The sequence below is a fragment of the Aquila chrysaetos genome, chromosome 10 (assembly GCF_900496995.4).
Source record: "Aquila chrysaetos chrysaetos chromosome 10, bAquChr1.4, whole genome shotgun sequence".
Classification (NCBI taxonomy): domain Eukaryota; kingdom Metazoa; phylum Chordata; class Aves; order Accipitriformes; family Accipitridae; genus Aquila; species Aquila chrysaetos.
The window spans coordinates 38,485,971-38,512,664 of NC_044013.1; the positions used below are offsets into that span (position 1 = coordinate 38,485,971).

General features: G+C 39.4%; 1 protein-coding gene across 1 annotated transcript in view; it reads left to right on the forward strand.

Moving 5' to 3' along the window:
- The window catches only part of EFCAB5 (EF-hand calcium binding domain 5), a 37,328-nt gene that overhangs the window by 1,864 nt on the left and 8,770 nt on the right, over nucleotides 1-26,694 (forward strand). The window contains exons 3-13 of the mRNA XM_030027608.2: nucleotides 3,578-3,663; nucleotides 3,770-3,942; nucleotides 6,962-7,537; nucleotides 11,877-12,033; nucleotides 12,733-12,796; nucleotides 14,648-14,718; nucleotides 18,348-18,503; nucleotides 23,315-23,414; nucleotides 24,132-25,019; nucleotides 26,191-26,259; nucleotides 26,401-26,493. Coding sequence (XP_029883468.2) covers nucleotides 6,972-7,537; nucleotides 11,877-12,033; nucleotides 12,733-12,796; nucleotides 14,648-14,718; nucleotides 18,348-18,503; nucleotides 23,315-23,414; nucleotides 24,132-25,019; nucleotides 26,191-26,259; nucleotides 26,401-26,493 — 2,164 coding nt within the window. The 5' untranslated portion in view covers nucleotides 3,578-3,663; nucleotides 3,770-3,942; nucleotides 6,962-6,971. The remainder of the gene's footprint in view (nucleotides 1-3,577; nucleotides 3,664-3,769; nucleotides 3,943-6,961; nucleotides 7,538-11,876; nucleotides 12,034-12,732; nucleotides 12,797-14,647; nucleotides 14,719-18,347; nucleotides 18,504-23,314; nucleotides 23,415-24,131; nucleotides 25,020-26,190; nucleotides 26,260-26,400; nucleotides 26,494-26,694) is intronic.

The window sequence follows — 26,694 nt, forward strand, 5'->3', positions numbered from 1 at the left end:
TGCTCTGTGCTTGCGAGTTGCACATGCTAGATTTTTTCACACTTTCAAATGACATAGCTAGACCAGTAAGGCTGTTAGGTGTGGCTACTGAAAAAAGCTCTAGCTGAAATTTCAGCAGAACTTCTTTCCTGTCAATATTTGCTACTTGTTCCAGCTATATAACTAAACTGCATAAAGTATATTTCTCAGACCATATTAGTCATCTTTTTATTTAGTTCGTACCCAGTTCAGGAAAGAACAGCAGTAAAACGTTAACTAAAACCGTCATGGATCAGCAATATAATGAAGCACATGGGAACCTTTTTGTTTTCAATAATTTTAAAGATTATTTAGGTTTGCTGCTATATTCATTGTAGATGCTTTTTGTTATATTTTACTCAAATATGGTATTTGTCCTCCTAACTACATTTTTCTGTCTTATTTTCTGTGAAACTGAAGAAGTGCTTTGTCTCCTGGCAAAGCATTTCTTTCTTTCATGTAAAAATGATCCTGCATCACTTTGTAGTCCCTCGGAGAAGGTTTTGGGAGCATAAGAAGCATGAACTGAAGTGCTTGGCTACATATTGGTTATACAAAGCATCGTGAAGCTTAGCAGAAAGAGAGATTCTTTGTGATTACCAACCACTGTGTTGAAGTGGTAGCCAGATACAAGGCCATGCTGCTGTAAACTTTTTGTCATGATTTTCAGTGGAGGCAGGAGTCACATTTGAGGATGGGAAAGTTTTTTCTTCTCTGGCATATGACGGGAATCTTAACGCTATTCACCTTTTTCTAAAGTATAATATCTAGGTTGGTTTGTTTCACACAAATGGATTCCTGCAACTATAGGGCTGCTTCGAGGCATGTAGCTTCTGTTCAGATACACCTGCTTTGATACAGAGGCTAGGTGGAAGACTACAAGTTCCCAGAGTATTCTAGCAGTTCCCTCATCTGGAACTGGTGTTTCATTCTGGATTTTGAGCAACAGTCGTGCAGGAATTACTATCAAGAAATTATTATTTAAACCAGCTTCCAAAATAGATTTTTGTGTAATTTTCATATATCCTGTAGCTCTTCCGGGTATTTGAACAGCAAACACTTTTTGAAAACATTTACCCCACAAGTAAATAATGGAGTTGCTACCTACAGTTAGCTAAAGGTCCAACATATCAGTTATTGACTACAATAATCACAGATTGCAATGGTTCTCTGAGCCATTACAAAGGTATAATTTGCATGTGCAATGTTTTTTAGCAGCAGAATTTAAATGTGGAGGAGGAAGCTATAAGGCAGATGTATTCTGATTGAAAAGAGCAATTAGAGGGCAGCCTGTGGTCACAGCATCATGGTTGGTACAAAAAAGAGACTGGAAGCCTGTGGCCTTATTCTCCTGTGCTGAAAGGACTGCAGTCAGCACCTGCAGCTTTAGCCCAATATATCATTTAAAGGATGTGAAGCTATACACGAGCCGGTTTTGTACGCATTTCCAAAACTGACTCTTTAATACACTGCAAACATTTCTCTGGCTAACACAACTTATTATTACTACATGTCAGGGCTCTTATTGCATAGTCTTGGCATCAGCTGCAAAAGGCAACAGAGTGCTCCCAAAATGTATCTTACACAGAAAACCAAAAAAAGATAGAAGAGGCAATTCCAGCAAAACATCTGTGATGACATATTCAGCCCATTATTTTGTCAACAGTGCAAGTATTTGATGGCATAATAAAAGGATACACTTTGCTTAGCAAAAACATTAAGGGATAACGGCCAAGTTAAATAGGGTCCGATTAAAGGTTTGCTTAACCCACGGGATTCCACTTCCAGAAAAATAAAAATAGAGCCATTTTGATCCTTCCTTCCAAGTTCTATTTGTATGCTTTTGTTTGGGGGTTAAAAATTCACTTTAAGAAAAGGGAGAGTATTTTTCTAATTTATGTTTCATACTGAAAAAGGTAAAGTTTTATAAGTTAATCATAATAGCAACAGAATCCTGAATTGCAAAGGGGAAAAATCAAGCCCACCTGGGAGAAGAGATAACAGGAGTTAATCGCGTGCAAACTGCTTTGAGGAAAAAAGTGCACAATCCAGTTTAAAGCTTCATTTTAAATTATTCCTGTGCACTAATTTTCTGCTTCATTTTATTGACATAATTGATACTATACTTCAACACATCTTGGAAATACACTGCAATGAGCATAGTTCCTTCTGATACATGTTTTTTCAAACGAATAGTGAAGAAATGTTATTTTATTACAGCGTATTTTTCACATGAGAGTTGACTTATATGTGTTTTGTGGGTTTTTTGTGCTGTATTTCTCTCTGCAAGCAAATACTGAATTCTAAAATCAAGTCAATATTGTAGTGTCTACAGCATATTACTACACTGGTAAGCTTGGTGTTCCAGTAGTATTGAGAGTGTCCAGAAGAAACATTTTTTCAGAGAGACACTTAGCACAGATGGCCAAAGGTATCTATAGAAGTTACAACCATACAAATTTTTCTGGAATATGTACAGGAGTACATAGAAGAAAATAAACATTGTCGGGTACAAACACCAGGAGTTTCTATAGTGTCCTACGTTCCAGAAGACAGTATGAAAATAAAATAAAAATTGGGGCTTTTGACTGTTCACTAAAGTACAATTGTTATTGTAATTTCTGAGCAAATTTCCTCCTTGTAAAAAACCCGTACACAACATGCACACTTTGTAACTTATATGGCAGGTCTTAGGAACAAAACTAAACCTTTTTTTTTAAGGGCAGCATAAATGTTATACTGGGTGTATGTTGTGGCTCTGGGTGCATGTCACTTAGAGCTATTTCCAGTTCCAGAGTTTTACAAATTAATAATTATTTACTTTGGTGTTGTGGTTGCTGTAATAAATAACAAGTGGACAGAGAATGAAATTTTTGATTCTGCAATTAAAACTCCAGAGTTCCTAGAGAACAAATGTGACTGACGGTAACTGTATCAGATTTTGGAAAAATTCTGTTATTTATATTAAACCTCATCATTTCAAGTTTTGTAACAAGGTCAGCTGTCCCATAAAATGGAGAGTAATACTTTGCTAGAGGGTAGGGTACCGTGCAGCTGTTCCAATGACATATACCATAGATAAAGTCACAGTTCGGTTTTCCTGCAGGTAGGCAGTCCAAAGATCATGCTGCTTCCAGTGCAAAATACAAAGGAGAAACAGCATTAGATAAACCTTGTTTCCTGGCAGAAATTGCCATAAATTTCTCAGCTGGAAGTCCTGCATAACACCAAGGAAATCACTGAACAGGCACCTGATTTACATTAGTATAAATGAGTGCAGAATGGCTGTCATAGGTGTTTTTGGCATTTCCCTTCTCCTTTCCCTGTGTTGCATATTACTCTTCAAGAATATAGGAGAAGTTATTAAAGGTGATTCATCAAATTCCTTTAGATTCAGGTTTAAAGGCAGTCTAAGAAAACGGCACTATAAACTCCCCCTTTATTAGTGCTGTACATGCCTTTCCTGCAAGGCTGCTTCAAAGCGACACAGTTCTTTAGAAAAACGAGAGCCTGCAAATGTTTAAATTGAGTTTGTGTTTAATTTCTTTTTATCTCTCAGATTCTCACATCTGGTTAATACAGTCCTCAGTTCAGCTGGTAATGGACTTGCGACAGTTCTGGAGTTCGTGAACCTTGAATCTGAAGGTAAACCTCCTGTCGCTGGGCACCTGTGGATTCTCTCTGTGACTAATTGTGCCCTTAATGTTGTCTGTTGCTATTCATAGTCTTTTTTATTTTATTTTATTTTCAGTCATGTGATGCAATGATCTAAGTTCAGTACAGAAGAGTCTGTTGGGCTGCCAAAGCCAAAAGACAACCTACAGCAATTCCGAGTCGTGGAAGAGACATAGCAACCTTTGGGATTATTGCTTAGCAACTGCAAATACACAGAGGAGTAAAACTCACAGCCCGGCTCCACAGCAGGTCTGAGAAATCCCTAACTCACTTTAAGATTTTTAATGGTTGAGAACAGATGGGCATATATTAAACTCCTATTCATTTGCAAAGCCACTTTGAAAGCAGGACAAATGACATCTATTTTGATACCTGCTCCAAAGGTAAGAAAAACAGTTCTTCAAAGCTTCAGAAAGCAAAAGAGAAAGACTTTTTAAATTTTAATTGTATTGAAAAGAAGATCATGTATGAAAAGGGTGTTGGGCTTTTTGTGATTGGTGAGACAAACATGCTCTATGAAGCACATTAGGGAAAGGCAAACCTATTTCTGAGCGATAGAGTGTCAAAGAGGTTGGACTCTGTTTTTGAAAAGACTTTTGTAACTCAAACATCTCCAAAATATTTACTTAGACAAACTTTAGTCTTTCCTGACCCTATCCCACCCATCAAATCCCCTAACAGAGTAACAATGAAACCATAAAAATCTTATTTATGAGCAGATTTGGGTTTTGTACAGAAAACAGAGGAGTAATCTTTTTGTACCTGCAGGGATTCCAGCAAGAATATTTCTCTCGCAGAAAAGGAGCCAGGAAAGTGGCATCCTACTAAATAATGAAAAGCTTATCTTGCCTTCAGCTTGGACAAAGGCTTACAGGAAACTTTATATCACATTTCAAATTTCCTGGGTGTTTCTAAAGCTTGTCTCTGTGCACCATGCTTACCATTATTTGGACAATTAAGCCTCCACTTGGGAATGTCATAGGCCACAAGAGCTCTATATATTATGGGCCAAATTCTCAACTAATGTAAATCAGCACTGAAGTTTATGAGCCACTGATGTCTTATACAAACTGGAGGTGTGTCCCTCTAATTCTCCACAAATTCCCAGTTTCAGGGTCTGATTCTAGCATTCCTTTGCTTTTTATTTTAACAGTTATTTGCTGTTTGTATGTTCTTCCATACCCTCTTCTTCTTCTTTATCTGTCCTGCATTAAAGCAGTGGGCATAGTTCTCTATGCTCTGCTTCTCTTCGTGGAGTTACGCGAATGCCATGGAATTGAGATAGAACAGTTGCACTTAGTTTTTGTTTTGTTTTGCTTTGTTTTATTCAGAGACATAGAGGTACTTTATAAACATTTACTAATCCTCAAAATCATCCTAACAAATGGTTGAGAGCAGTGTAGAAAATATATTCATCATTATTCAGAATCAGCCACCTCATAAAGCAGAGTGCAGTTGTCACTTTAACATTGCACAGAAACTGCAGAGCGGTTTCATAAAGGATGTTAAAAAATAATATAAGTATTTGAGACTGCAAGAGCAGTTTATTTTGGCACGACAAAACCAGCTGATTTGGAATGTGACCAGAACATTTGGTTAACACCCTGCTTTGAACCAGAAAGAGTCTGGTTTTACAGCTTATTGAAAGAAACTCACCTAAGCAAGGAACAATTTGACAGGGTTGACAGGTTTCCCTTTCTCCTGTTATTAATCTGGACTCCTTTACAGCTCATGTCCTTCGGTGGCAAAACCAGCTACCATCTGAAAACCTTCTGCGTGGGTCAGGCAGGCAGCTTGATCCATAAATTCGTCTCACTCCCCAGCAGGTAATCATCTTTGAAAACAAATCATAAGACGATGCCAACAAGCCCATTGAGAAAACATAGAAATTTAGTGCTGTGAAGCATCCTACCTATCCAAGCAGTATTTGGACTCAAACAATGGTTATGAACCAGAAGGTCAACATATTAGTAATTACATTTGTGTGCCAGGAGGGCTGTAGATCACATTTATGCATTTCCTGGAAGGCTGAACTCTCTTCAGAACAGCTACAAATGCTTAAAAATGAAGAGCAAAACATATCAAAAGCAATGGTATTGCTATGGATACTGAAAGGCCTTAGCAAAAAGCACTTTTAAATGAGAGCTTGAAAAGAAAGGATAGTGTGGCAGCAAGTTCAGAGTGGAGTTTCATCTTTAATTTGGAAAAACGTTAGGCTCGCTCTATTAATATCATCTTTCCCTTGCTGTTGTTTAACACTGAGCTGGGTTTTTTGCAGCATGCTGGTGATTTTTCATGCTTTGAATCAAGTAGTTAGACAACATTCTGCTCTGTCCTGTATGTGTAAATCCCATTACAAATGCAGACAGTTATGTGTGGAGACATACAGCAATAGTTTTCAAATTGTGCCTTGTAAGCAACTCAGTTTCTTCCTGACATTTCACAGAATGAACATTTTGAGAAGAAAACAAGAGAGTTTGGGAAATTGTAAAGAGAGTTATCTGCAACTCTCTGTAGGTCTGTCTTTTACAGAATAATCTACAAGATTAAGTGCTTGTGAACAGCTTAATTACAGAGTTCATGGTATAGAGCTTCCCTTTCTGTAGGAGCTCTGCTGACCCATACACCTGTGTCCCCGTTACCTTAACAAAATGTCCAGAGGAAAAAATAATTGCTAAAGTTGAAATATAGTAGTCTATGGGACAAGCCTCCTCACTGTTTTTCACAGCTACAGAAAAGATGAAGCAGAAGGCGGCATGTAGAGGAATCTTGCTCCTAGGCATCTGGTATTTTCCATTACTTGCTTCCTTTGTCTCATATCCACTGGATTTCCTGGAGGCATGGAATGAAGCCTAAACAGAAATAAAGATACTAGGGGTAAGAGGAATCCACTGGTTAGAACTGGGGGACAAGACTTCCGAGCACTGTTCACCGCTTGGTTTCTGAGTGTCTAAGTGACCTGGAATTAATCACTTCTCTTCTGTGTCTCAGTTTCTTCTCCTGTAAGAAAGGAACACACTTATTTAGTTGCTCTGTCTCCACGGGCTGTTGTGATACATAATTAATCTTTATAAATCATTTATTGATCTTTGAAGTAAAGGGGCTGTATTTTTTTAAGAGTACAAAGCAGCAGTAACAGAATAAAAAGGAACATAGAAAAAGAATATTAGTTAATTCCTAACAATAGACTTTCTTCCTGTGTCATCTGCTAGGACACTGCTGCATCTTTTGGCATTATATAACATGCTGCTTTTGTTCTGTGTCACAGTGATTGAAGTATGGCTGCTCAGCCAGAAGCAGCAGCCCAAACTGCAGGTCTAAAACATCCCAAACTTGGAGGTAAGAATTTGACTGCCACAGAAATGAGGAGAAACCAGGGGAATGATGAGCTGCCATGTCTTAGTAATTATACTCTGTGGAAAGAGTGTTTTTATGAAAAAGTACAGCAGAGGTGTCTGAGTCTGCAGGATACAAAGGTGAAGATGATTCGTGCACAAAAGGCAAAAGAAGAAAAGGTAAAGAAGAGGGAACCCTGTGACTGGCTGTCCAAAGAGTGGTTCAGTGAAGAGAAAGAGTCACTAGATACACGCATCTATTTGCTTGACAAACTCCTACCTACATTAATCCCAGGAATGGAAAAACTGTTAATGGAAGTGGAAAGAAAGAATGTGCTTGCACCAGACAAAGAACCAACCAAATTTAATCCCATTTGTTTTCTTGGAGAATATCTGATGAGACATAATCCTCAGTATAGTATTTCTACAAAACCAAGCCCATACCTGAGAGGAATGAAGATGGTCACAGAGGAGCTAAAAACTGAGATGCCAGGTACAACATCAGAGAGGTGAGAGAGCTGAAAGTGTGGCTGGTCACAAGACCAGAGCTGGTGTCTTGGTCTCTGTTTTACGAAAGGAATGGTGTGACTGTAGCCTGGCTGGCAAAGTGTCAAACAAAATGAACCTTGTGGAGTACAGTGCCAGAGATGGTAGCTGTCTCTCATAAAAACTTGAGAAGCAAGACAAATGCCAGACCATGTCACACAAAATGAAACACTAGTTATTCCTGTTTAAGGCATATTCTGCCCTTCACAAGTATATAATTCCTCTTTAGACTCTATCTTAATTACATATGTGAAATGCAAACTGCATTCAAACCGGTCTAGGTTAGTGACAGCAGTTCTTTAGGACGGCTGTTAGTATCAAAGGTCTATGGACTCTTCAGATAATTTATTCTATATTTTTCCAAACTTAATAAAAATAAACCTTTTTTCCCCCCTTCAGGATGGTTTCTCATGACCAAACCAACAACAATATCATCCTGGCACATTGTAGAAACAACTTCTCCTAGAATTTTTACTTAGGCTTTCCATCCAGATTCTTTTTTCCCTTTAAAGTAGAAACTATTTTGTATTTTATTATGTTGCTTATTTCTGGGGTGTGTTTCAGGCTGCCTGCTTTAGTGTAATATTTATTGAATATTGGAAGGGGGTTCCATGACATCTTACAATATGCTAAGGCTAGAATGTGGATGCATTAGGTGAACAATAATGTTTTCATTTTCATTGCTCTATTCAGAAAAATATAGAAGTGAACATTTGTGTCTATAGATGGCCCATAGGTGATTGTGAATGATGTCAAAATTACTCATTCACTACTAGATCACTTTATACTATATCTGTGTTTGTAGAATAATGACTTCTATTTGAATGGCTGTCTCTTCTATTTGCATAAATAGTACATACAGCTTGAAAATTGGTTTCAGGGTTTCAGTGTCAGGAATTAGGGAAGTAAAATGTTGATATGTCTTATGCATAAACTCTAAATGAAGATAATTGAAGTTCCCGGTACTATAATGAATAAAAGAATGTGTTAAATCTCTCTCTACTGCTCTGAGTTTCTCTCTCTACATTTCTACTCCACATACTGTTACAGTTCAAAGGAACATGCTTTGTGTGAATACAACTAAAGCAGTGTGATAAGTGAATTTCATACAGTCACTTAACCTCCTTTTTCCCCACAGATAAAAGAAATTATAACTGACTGATCGTGGTCAGTGTGTGAGAGCTCAGCTTTTTGGTTTTTCTTCATAAGCACACATACAGTAGTACGACCAGAGCTGGTAAAAGATTTTCAATATTATTTTTTATTTTTTAAACACCAGTCCACTGAAACAAATGATCTGGGGAAATATCTTCTTTTTCAGTGAGCTTTCACTCAAGCACAGACTGTTCTGGGGGAATGTTTAGAATGCCAGCCTTGCCACACCTTTGTTTTGGGGACTGTTTCACCATTCATATTGCTTCACAGAAGGACACCTGGATGCAGGAAGTTCAGAACCATATATAATTTTTATTTTGCAAAAGAAATTGAATTAAAATACATAAAATTTCCTGGAGTTTTGGGTTGGGTTTTTCATTTGGTTTTGGGTTTGGGGTGTTTTTTCCTGCTAAAATACTCTTAGCTTTCATTGTGAATCAGAGCTTATTTCTGGAGAGGTCAGATTTGCCTGTAGAATGCAAAGTGTTGGCTACCAGTGACTTGTTATCTTGGCCTTGGTTGTTAAGTCCATGTTTACATTTGGAGACAGGTTCTCAATTTGTAGCTATGAGACCTGATGCAAAGGAAGTGACTATCAAGACTTGTAGAAATCAATCTCTCTGTAGACAGCTCTGCCACGGAGGTTTATGTAGCCATAGCTGTAGCAGGTTTTGCATATCCGCTGGTAGTAGTATCATGGGATTTGCATTCAGAGCAGCTCAGGATTTACATATTTGTGATGGCTGTATTGTGGGATTTGCATAGGATTCTTAAACCACAGCAGCACGGAGGATTTTGCCGACACCATGTAGCACTGAGGCTCCTAATGTCAGTCACTGGCTTTCTAAACAGGAAAAAAATGTTACAAGAGAGATGCCAGTCTGTGCTCCAAATCTCTCATATAAGCACCAGAAAGATGAGGAGTGGAATTCTGGCCCCAATGAGTCTCCCAGGAGCCTTGACATTACCTTCAGGAAAGGCAGGATTTCACCACAGGTTCTTACCTAAAGCTTACCAGTCCTTAGAGAGCTCTCTCAGGCTTCCTCCGGTCTCTCCTTAACTGCCACCTGACTGGGAGTCGAGGCATGCAGGAGAACAGATGGGAGAAATTCCTCATCCAAATGGATTGATACCTGAAACAGAGACTTTATTTGTCCAGGAATGGTAGTCCTTCCGTCTGAGTCACCCATCCTTGTGTGGGAGTTAGGCGGCTGTCTTCCTGAAGAAACATGTTTCATTCCACAGGGACAAGTCACCCTCACTGCCATCTCATCTTTTCTGGAAATGTCTAATACTGAAATGATCTCACTTTGAAACGGGTGCCCAGCGCTGCTATAGCCTGTTTTGCCGTTATTGTCTAGGGAGGAAGCATTTTGTCCTGCTCCAGGGACACCAGGCAGAGGATGCAGCTGCCTGGTGTTTTAGGATCCTGGAAATAAATGCAAAACTGCAGCACAGCGCAGGTGCAGCGCGCACTGTAACTTGTGCTGGGCACTGCCCAAATTAATCACCAGAGGCAACTCCTAGTACGGCCTTAGCTCTGCTTTCAGCTTGCAGAGCGCTCTTGAGGAGGACCTGCAGCTAGAAATGGTCTGGTTTTCTCTTTCCGTCTGTAGCATACATTGGAGAAAAATCTGTTAGTCCGTTTAGCTTGGTACCTGCTACATACCTGCTCTTTACTGTGTCTGTGAAGGAGTCAGAAGATAGGAAATTGTTTTACCCTTCCCCTGCTATCAAAGTGCCGGTGGCTGAACTGCCTCAGCAAGCACTTGTGCAAGGCGCATGACTGATTAAGGAACCCAGTTATTCATTAAAAAACTTCTGTGGTAAGTGGCCATGAAGAACAAGTACGTAGTGATAAAATTGACTGTGATCAAAATGTATTGGTGTAACGTGTTCAACAGGCCTTTCTATTCATTAAAGAAAGTATCATTGTTTTATAATGTCTAGGATGACCCCATAGCAACAGAAGAGAGCAGGGACAGAATGAGCCCATCTTCACAATGTGTGAAACAGGGGGAAGAAGTGAGCAGAAATCGTTAGTTAAAATATAGTTTCTGGACTAGTGTGTTCTCAGGTACAAAAGAGGAGCAATACAAAAGAGGGTGTAAGGGAGAGCCGCAGAGGTGAGCAGGGCAGCTGTCTCAATGCAGACAATTCCAGCAGCCCCCGTGAGCAGGAACTGTGCTCCCCATATGAACTGGTCCTTTGGCTCTAAGTGTTTTGAACTTCCTAAGGGCTTTTTTTTTCTTCCGTTTCATAAATGAACAAAGTCAAAACCAAAGCAGATGAGTTCTACAGGATCAATTTGATTCAGTTCTTTTGTTGTGCAAAATGAAGGATTGGGAAAAACATGGCTGGGTGATTAGAGAAGCAAAGAAAACGGAAGGAAGAAGAAAGGGAGGTGCTTCTAGTCCAAGCTTGCAAACGCCATGTGTTCAAAATGACGGAGAGGTTGGTGTATTATCCCTGTCCTGAGGCAGTAAGGACTTTATTGTGTGAGACTGCTTAAGAAATTTCATTGAACATTGTTCTTTTGCCAGTGAAGTGCTTATGTGAAATGGTACTTAGGCTTTGAGACAAATGCATAGTGATGCAATTTTGTTGGTAAATCAAGTGTAGCAAAATTAGGCAACTCTCTTCCTGCTAAAATTGAAAGGAAATTGAAGGACATCTACACAATAAATGATTAATACTACTATAAATGTGAAGGTAAAATTTATCACTGTTGAAACTACACAAACTAGGAGAGATGTACAGATGATTTTCCCTTAAATGTCTACCGCGTACTCTACAAGAGGCTCTGTCCACATGCACGTATCTGACACTCAGAGGTTATTTCTTCAGATTCATAGTTACACTAGATTTCAGGAGATGATACATGTCGGAATATAAATACTCTCACCTCCTTGGAGCTGCCTTCTGAAAAGCAGATTACTAATATCTAGTCCAGTAGTCACACTAATAATTTTGTGCCTCAAATATCAAGTATTTCTTTGGAAAAAAATCTGCTTGTACTAGAAGGACAAGAATTTCAGTAAGAAGTTATTTCCTTTCCTTTTGTTCTTCAGGGTAGGCTTAATCTGTTATATATCTTAAATATGTTTATGATGGTATCTTTCTAAACCATATTCCCATGTCCTGCAGGCTGGCCAGGATGAAGGTGGAGGCAAAGAACAAACGTAAGGACAGGGAGCAGGTGGACAATATGAAGTCTCAGGTGAAAGAGATGAGAAAGGAGGTGCTGGCAATTCAGTTCAAAGAGTGGACAGTGGATGTCAGTGGCAGAATACCGGTTGCACTGGTAACTAGGCAAGATCCTTGTTAACACACTGCTATGCTTGTTCCGGATAGGAGGAAAAGGAAGATTATGGTAGTGTCATCTGCCCTGGCATGGCAGCGTGGAGCAGAAGGATGGGTAATGGCTCTGACATCCCTTAGGGTCAGGGTGCAGGTTGCTGTCTACCACTTAGCCTCACCAAGCCCTGATTCCCCACGAGCACGTAGAAGGATTGCAATGCATTCTTCACAGAGGTCCTGGGAAGCTAAATGCCCTGTAAGGTACTCAGATACTCCTGAGGTTGTTGGATATGTACCTCATCACTGGATGTCCTTCTCTGCAGCTGATTATCCCTCAGAATCCCCTTAAAAAGGTCTGGGGCAGCCACCCTGGCTCTCTTGTGGCCTCCATTAAATCTTCTTTCTACCCCTGGGACTCATACAAATTGATACTGCAGCTCATAAAAGATGAGATTTGCAGTAATTGTCATAAATCTCTTGGCACAAGCATCTTTCTTACAAGTCACACAAGGCGCCTAGGAAATTGGCCTGTGGTTACACACAGCACAACATAGACAAGGTCTACATTTAACAGGGCCCACCTATGTGTGGTAAGAAGCATGGCTGGCCCGTACAACTGATTATTCTGGGTGATTTATTTTAGTAATTGCCTACTGTTGTCTGCATGAAACAGGCCTTTGACTATTATTACCTTGATTTGTAGGTTCAGAGTGCCCTGAGGTCTTTTCCAGATGTCATTGCTTCTGCTCCCATAGATGTGAAAAAAGGTAAGTTTTCGATGTGTCTCCTTTAGTTTTATTTCTGTGGTCTGAATTCTGATGCAAACTGTGAGCAAACAGCAAATGGATTTGATAATAGAGAAAGACTCTCTAAGGGTAGTTACACCAGCTAGGATATGCACCACAAATCTTCAGACAGATTGGAAAGAGACTGAACCACCATGTGGTTCATTAATATGATCTTGAAAAGAATGGAAAGCAGTTTAAAAAATCTTTCAGAGAGATAAAAAGATCAGATGCAGGCACTTTCCACTTACATCCTGCACTAGCCAGACATTGCCATGTGCTTATCACTGGTTTTAAGAATCAGTGTAACAACAACCTTCTCCTTCACCTGCCCTATCAGATGGTGTTCATCTCATGGGAGGTCTTGGAAACCCCATGGGCAGCTTGGCATACTGGGAGGTGTGGAGGAAAGGTAGGATCAACAAAATTAAAGTCTGACAGTGTTGTTATTTCTTATAGTTTCAGGGGAAATGCTGAAGCTTACCCTGCACTCCAACAAATAGCCCATCTTGTCTAGCTGTTCCCTTTGCCAGTCCCTGGCATGCCAGTGACACATAGCACAAGAGCCTCCCTCTGTACCAGAGCGCTCAGCACAGAAAGATTTACATAATTCCTGTCCACTTTATATAGCTTACACTTGACCTCCTCGAATAATGATAATTGACTAGATAGAGCCAGGAACATTGAAGTGGCAACATACAGCCTGCTGCCAGCCCTTTACATCAAGAGCCTGTAATAATCATCAATAATAACGAATCTGCCTTTGCTGGAGGATGGGATGATAAGCAGGGAACCTCGAGAGTGCATTTCTGCTTGCTGCTGGAGTCACCTCTGTCTAGAGCTTGCCCTTGCTCAGCCCTTTCTGTATTACAGAATTGTTCCTCTGAGTAATCATCCTATATTGGTAGTATGCTGTGAGAATGCCAAACGCAGCCCTTGTGCTCCTGCTGTGGTGGCTGTGGTTCTCGAGTGTGAACAGATACTGGGACGTAAGATTGAGAAGAATGTTTCTGTCCAGATCCTTGCTCTCCAGATGCTGGAGGTGCTTTATGTCATATTTCACTAATAGTGTGGCTCCATTTCTTAATTTATTTCATTTAATAGCATCCAATATACACTAACGGAACATTAAGCTTTGCTTTATAGTTTAATAAAGATAATGTACAGTTTAGGAATGTCTTAACCAACAAGAGAGAAATGCATTCTATGGTGAATTTTCTCATTACTCCTGATATATTGTAGAAGAAAGAACAGAAAAATAATCCCAACAGAAATAGTATGTCTGTGCTCAAAGACCTCATTCAGAAATCTATGTAGACATTTGACATATCTTCTCAGTTCCATTATAGCAGCCCAGAAGCCGACCAAAAGATAGTTTTGAATATTGTCATCAGTAAAATATTCCCACAGATCTTCTTGGGAAAATTACTATGATTTTCAGATTCCACTCTTGCAAAGCAGAATCCATGTCCCCAGAATTTTAAGGCAGTTTTATCTGCCTGTTAAATAAAAAATAATTTCTTCCCTCACATAATTAGTTGTAAGTACCGTTAAAGTCATTGCAATTTGCACCAACGTATGTCAAGAATAAATATGACCACACAGTTCTGAATAGGTAAGTGCAGATTCTCAGCAAGAGAAATATGTAAGAATCAGATTTAGGTAGCCTCTATACAGTCAGATGCTTCAGCTACTGTGTAGGATAACCTCAAATAAATGTAATCCAGCATGAGAAGAAAGTTAATGTAACATACAGCGTGCAAAAAAATGTGTACAATATGCTAAACCACAACTGTTTGCTTTCTAAACCAGTATCCCTTCATTTTTTACTAGCAATCTGTGACAGGAAGCTGGAAATCGTAGAGACATTGGAAAAAAAAGTAAACATAGATGAATTCACAGAGGTGAGAAATTAAATAAGAGCATCCGATTCAGAATATGATGTTTATCACAAACTAGTAGCATTTCCCTGGGGACGGCTAAGATGAGTAAGTGAAGGGCTTCACTTCTCCAGCATCCGATGTAACTGGTTGTATCAGGACATTTCATGGTCCATCCCCATATCCATCCTCTGCTATCACAACGCTTCCATTCTGGCCAGCAAGGGGGAAGTATTTTGTTTTCCTCGGAGCCACAGCCTGTGCTGCTCTCTGAGAAGTTACCCTCGAAGCAGTGGTTTTTAGGACATCCCTCTCAGTCCCTTTCTAGAATGCCAAAGCCCTGAATCACTTATGAATTCAGATTTTGCATTGGCTGCTCAAGGGAGGTTTGGTGTCCCAATACAACCACTAGCCTGAGGTAATTAGTACTGTCCCCAAAGTATTGTTATTTGTGATTAAGTTCTATTAACCACATTAAAACCCAACAAGTGATGAACTGGGATGAGAAGCTCTACCATTTTTGCCCTGAACCATTACTGGCCTGAACCATTACTGGCTTGAACCATTACTGGCTTGAACCATAACCAAACTGCAACAGGTGTCATAAATGTGTGAGAAGCATAACCAGGCTGAAAAATACACAGTTTTAAAATCAAAAGCTGTTATTGAGAAACATCAGAAGTGTGTTTTTAACTCACCAAAATCAATAAATGTAGTTGGAAGTTTCACTCCATTACTCTACTCTTCATCAATTTGAAAACAACCCAATCTGTTCAAACTATATTTACTGAAAAACTCTCCAGGCCAAGAGTTTGCCAGCCATTTCTACCTACGACAGAGCTAAATTTTATGGCTGGGTAATTAAACCTGTGAAAAGGGATGTTTAGAATAGAAATAATGACAGACCCTCAATTGCAGCAGTGCTAGTGGGTGCTGTTACAATAATTAAAAACAGAGTATAAAGCAGCTGTGCAGAGACTAATTTCAAGCAACCATGTGTGATTTTTGTGCCTTCTTCGCTCTCAGGAGACTCACATGTTTGGTATTTTGCACAGAGATGCATTTTTATGATAACTTGTTGAAGGCTTTTTTAAGCATGAAATGAGGTATTTTTAAATTTAACCTCTGAAAAACTGCATTTAATTAAGAAAACTGTTGTGGATAATGGGAGCCCAGAGAATTGCTTTTGTCACTGCAACGAAGCATCAATCCATAACCCCTATGGTACATGTACAAGCACCGAATGAATTCATGCTCCATTAGCATTAGAAAAATGTTTTAAAATATATTTTGTGTACTCTTTATTTTAACTCAGTTAAAGATATTACAACAGAGCTCAGAAGTACAAAAGACATGGACTGTCAAGCTGTCTGATTTACCAGCCAGTGCAACGTTGTTCTCAGAATATATTCTCTGATGCTTTTTCCAGCCCGCTTTTAATTGAATCAAATGATGAGGCTTTCATCACTTCCCTTGGGAAACTGTTCCATAATCACAGGCCTCGCTCTCAGGACAGGGCTGCTTCTAATCCTCAGCTACAATTTACCTTTGTTCATCAGTTTGCATCATCCACCAAAATCAGAAAGAGATGATCTTTCTCCACACTGGTCTAGGCCCTTTCACATGTGGAAAGCATTGCTTTTTAATGGACCTTAAAATTAAATGGCACTTTTTTTTCCCTTGAATTCAGTACAGCTTTGGGTTACTTAAAGGCTGTTAGAAACTCAGTAGGGAGACCTCACACGTTGTTGTTGGGGTTTGGGGTTTTTTTTCGGACATGCAAAAGAGCGGCTGTTGTATTTTTACATCCTTCGTGACAAGCTCGTGGGGTCTTTTATATTAAAAGCATTTAAATCCCAGGGACCAGTCCTTAATAGTTTATTTCACTGGCTTTGTAGTCTAACATGCAGACCCCCCAGCAGTCTTGACACAAAGGTATTTACACCAAGGGAAATACTCACATTGCCTTCATAGGGTCAGAATCAGGCTTTAAAGGTGAGATTATTTTCCATGACTGCATGTGGCTTGCTCGATTTCTGTTGAGATCAGTAGGAACAAAAAGGAAAGATCCATTGTTGTTGATGATAATGTGTTCACAAACTACAGTGAGGTCTCATACCGGATAGCAAGAAGGACGTGTGCCAGCTCTCTTCTGATGGGTGTCAAAATCTCTTGGTTAATAATAAATAAATGCGTGCTTATTATGTGTACAGTACTTTACACAGTAGAGTGCTTTACACACATCAGCTAAGAAAAGCTTATGACTATGATAGTTCCTCCTGCCCACAGAGCCGAACATACGCTTCTAAAAAATTTTCTGTGAAGCTGTTAGACAGCAGTATTAATACACAAGCCTTTGGATGTGTCATCAAGATGACATACAAAATAACAAGCTGCTTGTCCAACCTGCCTCCTCCCAACTGCTGTCATCTTTAAGGTTCATCTGTCACAGGGCTCCAGGTAATAGCTCTGAAAAGCTAGTAGATACATGTAGCCCCAGATCTGCCACCTTCTCTCCAACCCACCTACAGCCTCTCTTTTTATGCTGAAATGCAGAAAAACCACACATTGCGTTAGGAGTTCGTCTTTCCCACCAGCCACCCCTCAGGCCATTGGCTGCTGCTTTTCTGCTCTTCCTCTCTTCTCCACTTGTCCCATATATTTGGAAATTATGCAATATAGACATGAATAATAATAACATATATTAATATTTCAGCTTGTTAATGCCTGTGCGGCATTTCAACAAGTCCAAGACGTTCTAGCACTTATGTCAGGTATCCATACTCTAAAAATGGGATAATGGGAAACATTCTGTGTTTTGGAAATTCTTCCTTTTAACTGTATGGGCTCCCTGTTACCGTGGCTGGCTCCAGAAACCTGCTATAATAATTCGGCACAGGCTTTGGGATTGTGGTTTGTTCTGATGGCCATTATTATTTATGTCATGCACACCACATTTTTAGAACCATATTGCTTTTGCTCATAAAAACCACATGGCTATAAATCCAAAGTGTTAAAGTGTCTCCAAGGCTAGAACTTAAAATAAATCTCGAGTCAGTAGTATTCCCAGTGTCAGGGGACTTAGGTGACAGCAGGCTCATTTTCAAAAGGCTCTTTCCTTTTTTTATTGTATCCAGGCTGGTTCTCTAAACACTGAAATCGTGGGCAATGGTCATTTTGTGGCATTAGAGAATTGAGTGACTGTCAGTTCCGCAAAAAATAATGGCTCAAAATGCCTTCTTGGGAGTAAAGTCAGGAATACTAAATGCTACAGAAAACCATGGAGGACTTATATCCTCCCTGAGATAACCTAGCTTAAGCAATGACATTTCATAGGAGGGATTCTGATCCAGCATCTGTGAACCACTGAACATGATAAGTGACCTCTGGGCCAGGAAAGGAACTGTTCAACATGCGTTTGTGCAGTGCCTAGCGCAGCGGTGTCCCAGGCTTATTTGGAGAATATTGCTGCTTCTGAAAGAAAGAACAAAGTAGGCAGCGTAGAGTCCATGCACCAAGTCTGCATTATGTTAGCAGATTCAACTACAAATTCCTATCTATTTCATTGCATGCAACAGGTTTTTAGGAGCTCAAATAAAGGTGAAAATACTTGATGAAAGCTAACCATTTACACTGCTGCTTTCTCTCCATAGTATGTCCATTCCTACACTGAACATTTTTCAAATGACATGTTCCAAGAAATCCTGAAGCATCTTGGTCAGTGTGCTGATGACTTCCAAGAAGCAGTAAGACATGATACATGGAGGCAAATGTTTGCTGATCTCTTCCTAGATTGTGATTATGGAAAGGTAGGCAAAGCAGCTCTCAACCTAATTTCAATATGGTGATGCTTCCAGTTTGGTATTTCTCTGGGTCACTGCTTTCTTTTTATTCTTCATGACTCTAGATACTATCTTTGTGCTTACTCGGCATTATTTTGGAGAAAAATAAGTGCTGCATTGTCTTCTAATTCATAGCTCTTAGACACAGATATAGCCAATAGCCTATGAGCTGATAGCTAATTAGTAATGGAATGACCTAACCTGATAGCTTGGGGCTGAAGTTTGATGATTCTGGAGAAGAAATTAGCTACGCTCTTTAGTACTTCTGGTCATTACCTGTTCCCACAGCACGTTCAGAATGTTTGGGTGCTAATTTGTCTATTCAGCTGTATTTCAGCAAAGATAACCTGATATAGATTGACCTTAATAAATGTGCACAATAGTAATATAATGCATTAATTATGTTGCATTAATTTATACACCTTTAGGGCTTCTATCAATAAATCTCATAGTTTAAATTTAAAATGCAAAATAATCTATCTTTACAACCTCTCTGAGAAAAGTACTGTGAACTTCAGCCACAGTTTATGGACAGGAAATTAAAATACAGTAAGTCAGTTAAAGAGCTGGAAATGGAACTCAAAAGCCATAATTTGGTTTTCAGCAGCTCTAAACTCTATCTGTCATCCTCTGAATACACCTGCATGCCCTTTAAAAAAAAAAAAAAAAAAGCTAGACTTATCAGAAAACCAGTAAGTTGCAGGAGCTGAAGAATCAATGGCATAAGCTATTGCTAAAAACTCGGGCTTCATCCAAAAAGTATGGTACTTGTTATGAGTACCTCAGATAGCCAGTTGCTGGCTACTACACAGCAAACGGTTGCCATAATCTTACAGTTTTCTCCCCTACATAAATTATATATTCCATCCAGCACTCCTCTAGTGATGTTTACAGCATGCCTACCCAGAATGAACTGTGCTCTACAATGTCATGCTAATAATGTCATTACCTCTAAGAGAATGGAATTACAGAGCACGTTTCAACACCAATAGTGTGTTTGAGAGAATAGCAGGCAAGCTGCTGTTTCAGGGATGAGGAAAGAAATGTGTCTACTTCTTAGCTAGAAGACATTTCATTTTCCTATTGCTCTGTCAAGAAGAGCTATGATGGATCCTCCTGGGTAGAGTAATATATAAAGCCGAGTCCTATCTTTGCCGTGCATTTTGAAAGGATCCCTTCTTTCCCTTTCATGTTTTTTAATGTGACTTTCTTCCTATTATTTCTGTGGCAGTAATCACCATCTCCATGCTACTAATCCCAGTGGAATCTCAGAGGCAAAGAGCCAAAAATACTAGCACAACATAACAAGAGTGAGCAGCTATCAGCACAGAAGCCATCGCTGCCCAGAAAAAAATGATCAGAGCACAAACATGGTTGCTGTATCTAGCCTCTGAGGTAGCCTTGCTCTACAAATTGAGTTCACTAAACTGTAGTGTGGACCATGCAGTTCTTTTAAACCTGACCTGGTTTCTTTTGTATAGCTCTAATAAGTCCTGCCGTACTGTACCCACAGGGAAGATAAAAGATGCAAACTAACCCAAGGACTTCTACCACTTGAATGTGATCCATTACCTGTAGTACTCATTCTGCAAAGCACAGCAAAGCAGTTGTTTCAGTTCCTAATTTACATTTGTTTGGTAGCAGGCAGTTATTCCAGTCTGCATGGTGAGTGTGGCTGGCTGCCTCAGTGAGTTGCAATTAGGGCCAGGGAGCTGAGAAAGCAGTGTTTAAATTACAGTCAAATTAGAAGGTATCCACATGATCATTATTATGATTTCAAATGCATGCATCCAGAAGGATGGCAGCTCAGCAAGAACAGCCTGGACTATACAGTGAAACAGAAACTTTCCAAGACAATACCAGAACACAGTTGAATTACTGCTCTAATGCCCAGAAAGAGCTATTGCTCTGTGAATTTTAAGCTTATCGTCTCTCCGTGCTCACACGTATCAAGTATAGTTTCTTTTATACATTATAACAGAATCTGCATTAATTTTCAGGGACGTTTTAAGCTTGGGATCTTTAAACGTAACTGAATTTAGTCAGAGTTTTCAAACTAATGACGTTTGAGACACTTCTGATTACCTTCCTTGCAGTACAAAAACAACAAAGTCTGCTTTCTCATGACCTTTTCTGAGTGTCTGTTCTGCCCATCTTGCTCGCTAACAAGCATACTGTGGTGTTCAAGATACACACGTCACATTTCCAGAAAAACAATCAAGCGGTTAAACACTGACCTATCACCGATTAAATGGCAAGTCTGGTTTAGTCTGTGTTGTTAAAGGAATTACTCATAGATCACGGAACATTGCTGAAAACAACTGAGAATCATCACCTGCCAATATCGAGGTGACAAGAAAATTAGGTCAACATGTTTCAACTCTCTAGCCACTAAAGCTGGCACTCGTTAAAAGTGGAGACAAGTTTTGGGCGGTTGTACAAACACAGATGGTCTGCTGTTATTTCTAGTGGATGCCGTACCTGTCCTGCCGACGAGACTCAGTACAAAGGGCTGATGGGCAGGAATCTTTAATCAGCCTCCCCAGTCGCACACAAAGTACAAAGAAACATGACCTTTGCTAGTAAATTTAGGAACGCCGAAAGATAGCGTAACTGGGGGTGGGACTGTGGAACTGGTTGTCCTGTTGTAATGCTCCTCTCTTCTACAGATAGCTTTACTGTGACATGTTCCTCCCAAGGTAAGTTGTTAGGAAAAGTGTCCTGAAATAACAGGAACCTCTGGTAGAATGGCAAATCTGTATAAATTGGAAATGTTTAAAAAAAAGGTGGAAAATATACCCCTAATTCATATTCTGTAATTTCTGAAAAGGAATTTACTATATTTAGCAATATATAAAAATAAAATTATTTCATCTAAATCACAGAAACCTCTTCTAGAATCTGAGTTATCTAAATCCTCCAAGTATATTATTTTAACATGACAAAAAAGTATCTGAATCCCAAACCAACATTTTTATTTTCTTTTCAATAATACTTCGTTTTCTTTTTAATACTTCATTCATTGATTTACCTTTTTAATAAAACAAAGCTTTGCATTACTGCTGCCAGCTTCAAGGCAACCAGCAGATGATTGTGACGAGTAACAGCTGAGGAAATTTAAAGGGAAAATTAAGTGTGTGTAATGGAAATACTGAATGGAGAATCCAAATATTCCGCGGAGATCTGGTAACGTCTTCAAAAACATGTTCTGTGTTTGCGTATCTACTAAATGGATGCAGAATCCGATCTGATATATTCAACTGAAAAACAAACAGCACAAAGAAATGTTTGCATGGGAACGTGCAAGATATTTGTATATGAAAGTCAAGAAGATGAAGATACTGGGAATCAGGGCCTACATCTTGTAAGTTTAGGGACAGACTTATGTGATGACATTTGTTGTTCCAAACCCACACATGGCTGAAATTCAGCTGTAATTTCCAGCATTTTTTTACCAGCAGGAATTAAGATACAGGAGTCTGAAACACTAAAACTGGACTGGACAACAAGTTACAGTTCAGTTCTGATCCTTTGTCAGAATTTGCAAAAGCTTTCAATTCCCTTTACAGTAAAAGTGTTGCAGTAACAGAAAATGTGATTTATTCACTTAGTTTTCAGTAGTAGCTTCCTTGGGAGGCACTTCTCCACTAAATGATGGGTATCTCTCAGCTGTTTTCAAGTCCTCTGTTCCTAAATATTGATGCTATTAATGATGGTTTTAGATTATAAACAACGCAGTCATCTTGAGCTCATTTCCAGAAAAGAGCAGCAAACTTCTTCCTTTAGTTCTTCAGCCTAAGGGCAGGAAAAGTTCACAAAGAATTAAAAGCTCAGTGAATTTTACATTTTGCAGTCTTTACTCTAAGAGCAAAATGTGAAAAGGAAATCAATAATTCAGTTGGAAAGCTACTTGTTACAAATAATGAACTCAAGTAAATCTGTTTTCTAATTAACTACTGTCTTTCCCTAATGGGAGGGAGATTACAAAGGCGGTAGGACTTAAATAATGACAACAGGAATTCACCATAAAATGGAAAACTTGCAATCGTTTAGATTTGCTTTACTTTTTAAATTCACAATTTCCTGATTGGAAATGAACCATTTCATTGTCTTTTCCTGGTTTTGCTGTCTGTATACACTCATTCTGAGCAACAAGGAGTCATTCTGAGCAATAAACTCTGCATGTTCCTCTGCACTGTAACTACAGATACCTCTCTCACCTCTGCGATCAAATGTGTATGGATTTTTAAAGGAAATTAAGCAGGTTGTCATAATAGCTCAGATTTTTGGACTAATTATTTTCCCAGGCAGTTGCCAATACATAATGCTTCAAAGGAAATGATGGGGCACAAAACCAAACTACAATGTGCAGTCACTAACATAATACAGCACAGCCCACAATATGTGAAAATTCTTCCGCAGTACTGTCTGGCAATCAGTGTCTGTCCTGAAAGTATGAAATGTTGAAGCTTTGATCTTTACGTGAAGAACTCCTTTGGCAGAAGGGGTTACAACCACCAACTGTAATTTGTCAAGAATATGCAAGAGGATGTGCCTGCAAAGTGATAGGTATGAGGAGTTCCAGCTAAGCCCAGAGAAGAAATTTTTGCCTCTATGAAATGAAATTCACTTCTTTGAAATTTGTACTGATGTTCTGGTAATGGATAATTTTCAGTCACAGTAATTCTTAGGTATTGGTGCCTTTGTAGTGCTGCAAATGTTGATGTAAGTCCCAAGAACCAGAGAAAAAATACAATAATTGTAATCTTTTTGTCTAGGTTGGTCTCTTAGACAGACGAAAAATACTTGCCCTGCTGATAGACTTCTATGACAGAAGCCCCGTGATTGCTAAGAGGGGATTCTGTAACCCAAGACAGTGTAAGTATATGGGATGTTTCAATTGTGGTTAAAACATTAGGAGGTCATATGAGGTTGTATAGTGAATATATGTTTTATAAGTGTTACCAGAAGTGAACACAGCCTAAAAAAGGACCCAAATGAATGCTGTGACCTATACACCATAATTTGCAAACATGTTTTGCAAACTGTGATGCAATGTTCAGAAATACTTCAGCATCCAAAACTTTTCCTTCCTACAAAATTCTGAATTACTTTTTGAAAGTAGGATTAAAGAAAGACTACTTTTCCTGAAACAGTTGTTCTTTCTTACTGGGCAATATTAGAAGTTAATTTTGTGTTTACACTAAAATTTCTCCAGGAATGTGGAAAGACAAAGAAAAAACACAGGGAATCATCTACGGGAAAGTAAAATATTTTTAAGATATTGGACATTCATTAAATGCTAAGATCAAATGCAAGGCAAATTACAGCTTTCCGTCTTAGTATGGAGAATTATGAAACATTTATTTCAAAGGAAATATGGTGTAATATGCAATAACAAGTGCAGTTCTCTGCAGGCAAAGACATTCTGAAATTCTGTGTTTCTGAGATGCATGTTTGCAGAAGGTACTTTCTGACAGTGTTTGTATTTGCTAGGAAATACCTCTTTTCTTTTTCTTTGAATTTTCTTGTGCAATACTAGAGAACATAAAACTAATGCAAACGATCAACTTATCAATATTTTTTCTATCTTAGGGCCAATAATTGAGCTGCAAGAGACTGAGCTTGTGGATTTATGGGGAGGCCTTGATGACCAGGAAGTTTGTGAGGAACTCAGTGAGAAGTTAGTCTTGTCACAAACAGGAATTTTTGAGGGAGAGATTTTAGCATCTGAACCTGTAGGTGATAATAGACAAGGCACATATGGAATGAGAACTAGTGTCAGAGAAGGTCTTTTTGAACAAAAGGGCATAAGTGAAGCTGAGACTGGAGGAATTTCTAAAGAAGAAAACCAAGCAGCAGAATCAAGTGGTGCTGAGTTGAGAAAGGAAGGTGAGGACGCTGCGTCAGCAGTGAAAAGCACTGATTTTGAAGCTAGTGATTTGGATGGAGATACCATACATAGGGAGAAATCCACTTTCCATGAAGATATCAAAACTGAGAGGCAAACCGAGTCTGCAAGTGCAGACAGACAGGAGGAAGCTTTCCCAGGATCCGCCTCTACTGGGTACAGTCTCAGTAGAGATGGAGAACCTGGATCTGAAAAACAGGTAGAGGAAGAGGAATTTAGCCCGGGTAGAGAGCCTGACACAGAAACAAATAGGGAAGAAGATTATCGTATCTTGAATGGAGAACCTGGCTCAGAAGAGCAAGTTTGTCAGAAGGAGGACAATGGGATCACAGAAGCAACCAACACAATTTCAGGACCAACACCTGAAGCTATAACCACAACCTCAGAAGACAGAGCTGTGGCAGACATGGACATCATTGCTTCAAAACAGGATGGTCCAGTTGCAGAGGTTGTGAAAGAAACTCCTGCAAGAAAAGAGAGTTTTTCTAAGCAGCATGGCAGCCAGTTTGGCCAACAGACAAGCTCAGAGACAAGACTGCAGGATGAGGACCTTCTGCAAGACCAAGGTAAAGGTAAAGCATTCTCCTTTATTCTGGCAGACTTTAATCTTTTTCAACATATACATTTGGACTGGTTTAACTATAGGTGTGGTTTTAATCCATTTCAAAACTATTGAAAGCATGTGAGTGATCTCTGAATACACAAGACCATAAGCTTTGATATCTTGTCAGCATGGTGTTTCCTGCCAAGGTTTCAGAGTGTGTTCCTCTCACAGGGTGGCAGGTGAGTCACTTTGCTGGTGATCTGTATTCAAGACACTGAGCAGACACTTTAATTCAAGCTGGGACTTTCTGAAGAAGCAGCATTTTTATAATAAGGAGAAACTTTATGTTCTGTTTCACCCTGTAATATTAGTATAGCAAGACAGGAGCCTGAGCATGTAAAATATAGAAATGACTTTTAATAATTTTTAGACTGTGATTGCCCATAGGGAGATATAGTATGGGATCATTTAGCAGGAACCTTTCATTTTAATCTCTCACTGTGTTTCCAAAGGGCTACCATACTTCCTAATTGTGTACAAAGGCCCTTATTCCAGGAAGGCTGTGGTCAGGCAACTGTGTTTCCTAAGGGGTATTTAAGGACCAACCTCCTTGCTAGCGCTCTGTGAATACACTCTTGCGTCTCACAGTTTAAAACACTGCAAGAACTGGGTCTACATTGCCAGAGCAGTCTAGTGACAGACTTACTATGAAAAGGGCTGTAAAGCCGATGGTACAGCCCAGTGATACCTACAGCTTTCTGTAGTTAACTTCCAGTACACAGCGCTAACCTGTCATTCAGCCAGTCCCTAGATGCGCATCCTGCATTGTTTGGGGCATTCAGTACTTCCACCTTCAGAGCAGATTCCCACCCTCTTCTCACAGAAACGATGGTGTGGTGGTACGATGCTCTTTGAGAGAAAGGTGAATGGAAGCAAGAAGTCTGAATATCATTTTGAACCTATCTTGGAAAAGAATTTATCTTATTATTCTTGCTAAAATGGGTATTTGTAGCTGGGCTTAAGAAATGTAACATTCGCCAGGTGAATTTCAGGAAGCAGTATTTCCAGACCGTAAAAATAAATAGCTACTGATAACAAGGGTAACTCCAGAGACACAGAGGTAGATTTTACATATTAATCAGCAGGGTGCTCAGACTAGTAAGCTCTGGTTCTCAGAAGATTTCTTTTTAAAATTGCAGGTCCAGCAAGCTCAGACAGACAGGATTCTCCAGCTGAAACGAGCGAGGAGTTTGAAGTGCCGTGGTCAGGTAACTGCTCATGTCAGTTCTTTTCATCTGCTTTAGAAACTATAGCTTGCATATATGTATTTAAAGGCTTTTAGAAAAGCTGTATCTTGTGTCTTTTTAAAAAGCTTATATCCTTACAAGGTATATTTTATCTTTCATCAGGTGACCTTCTGACTTGTGACCTAAGTTGCAGGTTTAGCAGCTATGGAGCAAGAATTCCAGAGGACTGGAAGCGTGAGAACACTAGATTTCCAGGTATTTGGTCACAAAGTTGTGTGTTCACTTGGGCACATAGTGGCTGGCAGTGTCTGCAGACATGCCAGTACTGCTGTGAGCTGAAAGTTTGGGCAAGGATACAAACACTAATTCCCGAAGCTGACTTCAAGATAAGAGCAGTGTAGTCTTTGTCTCGGAAGGCCACTTGCTGTATAACAGTAATCTCAGCTCACCTGTGTT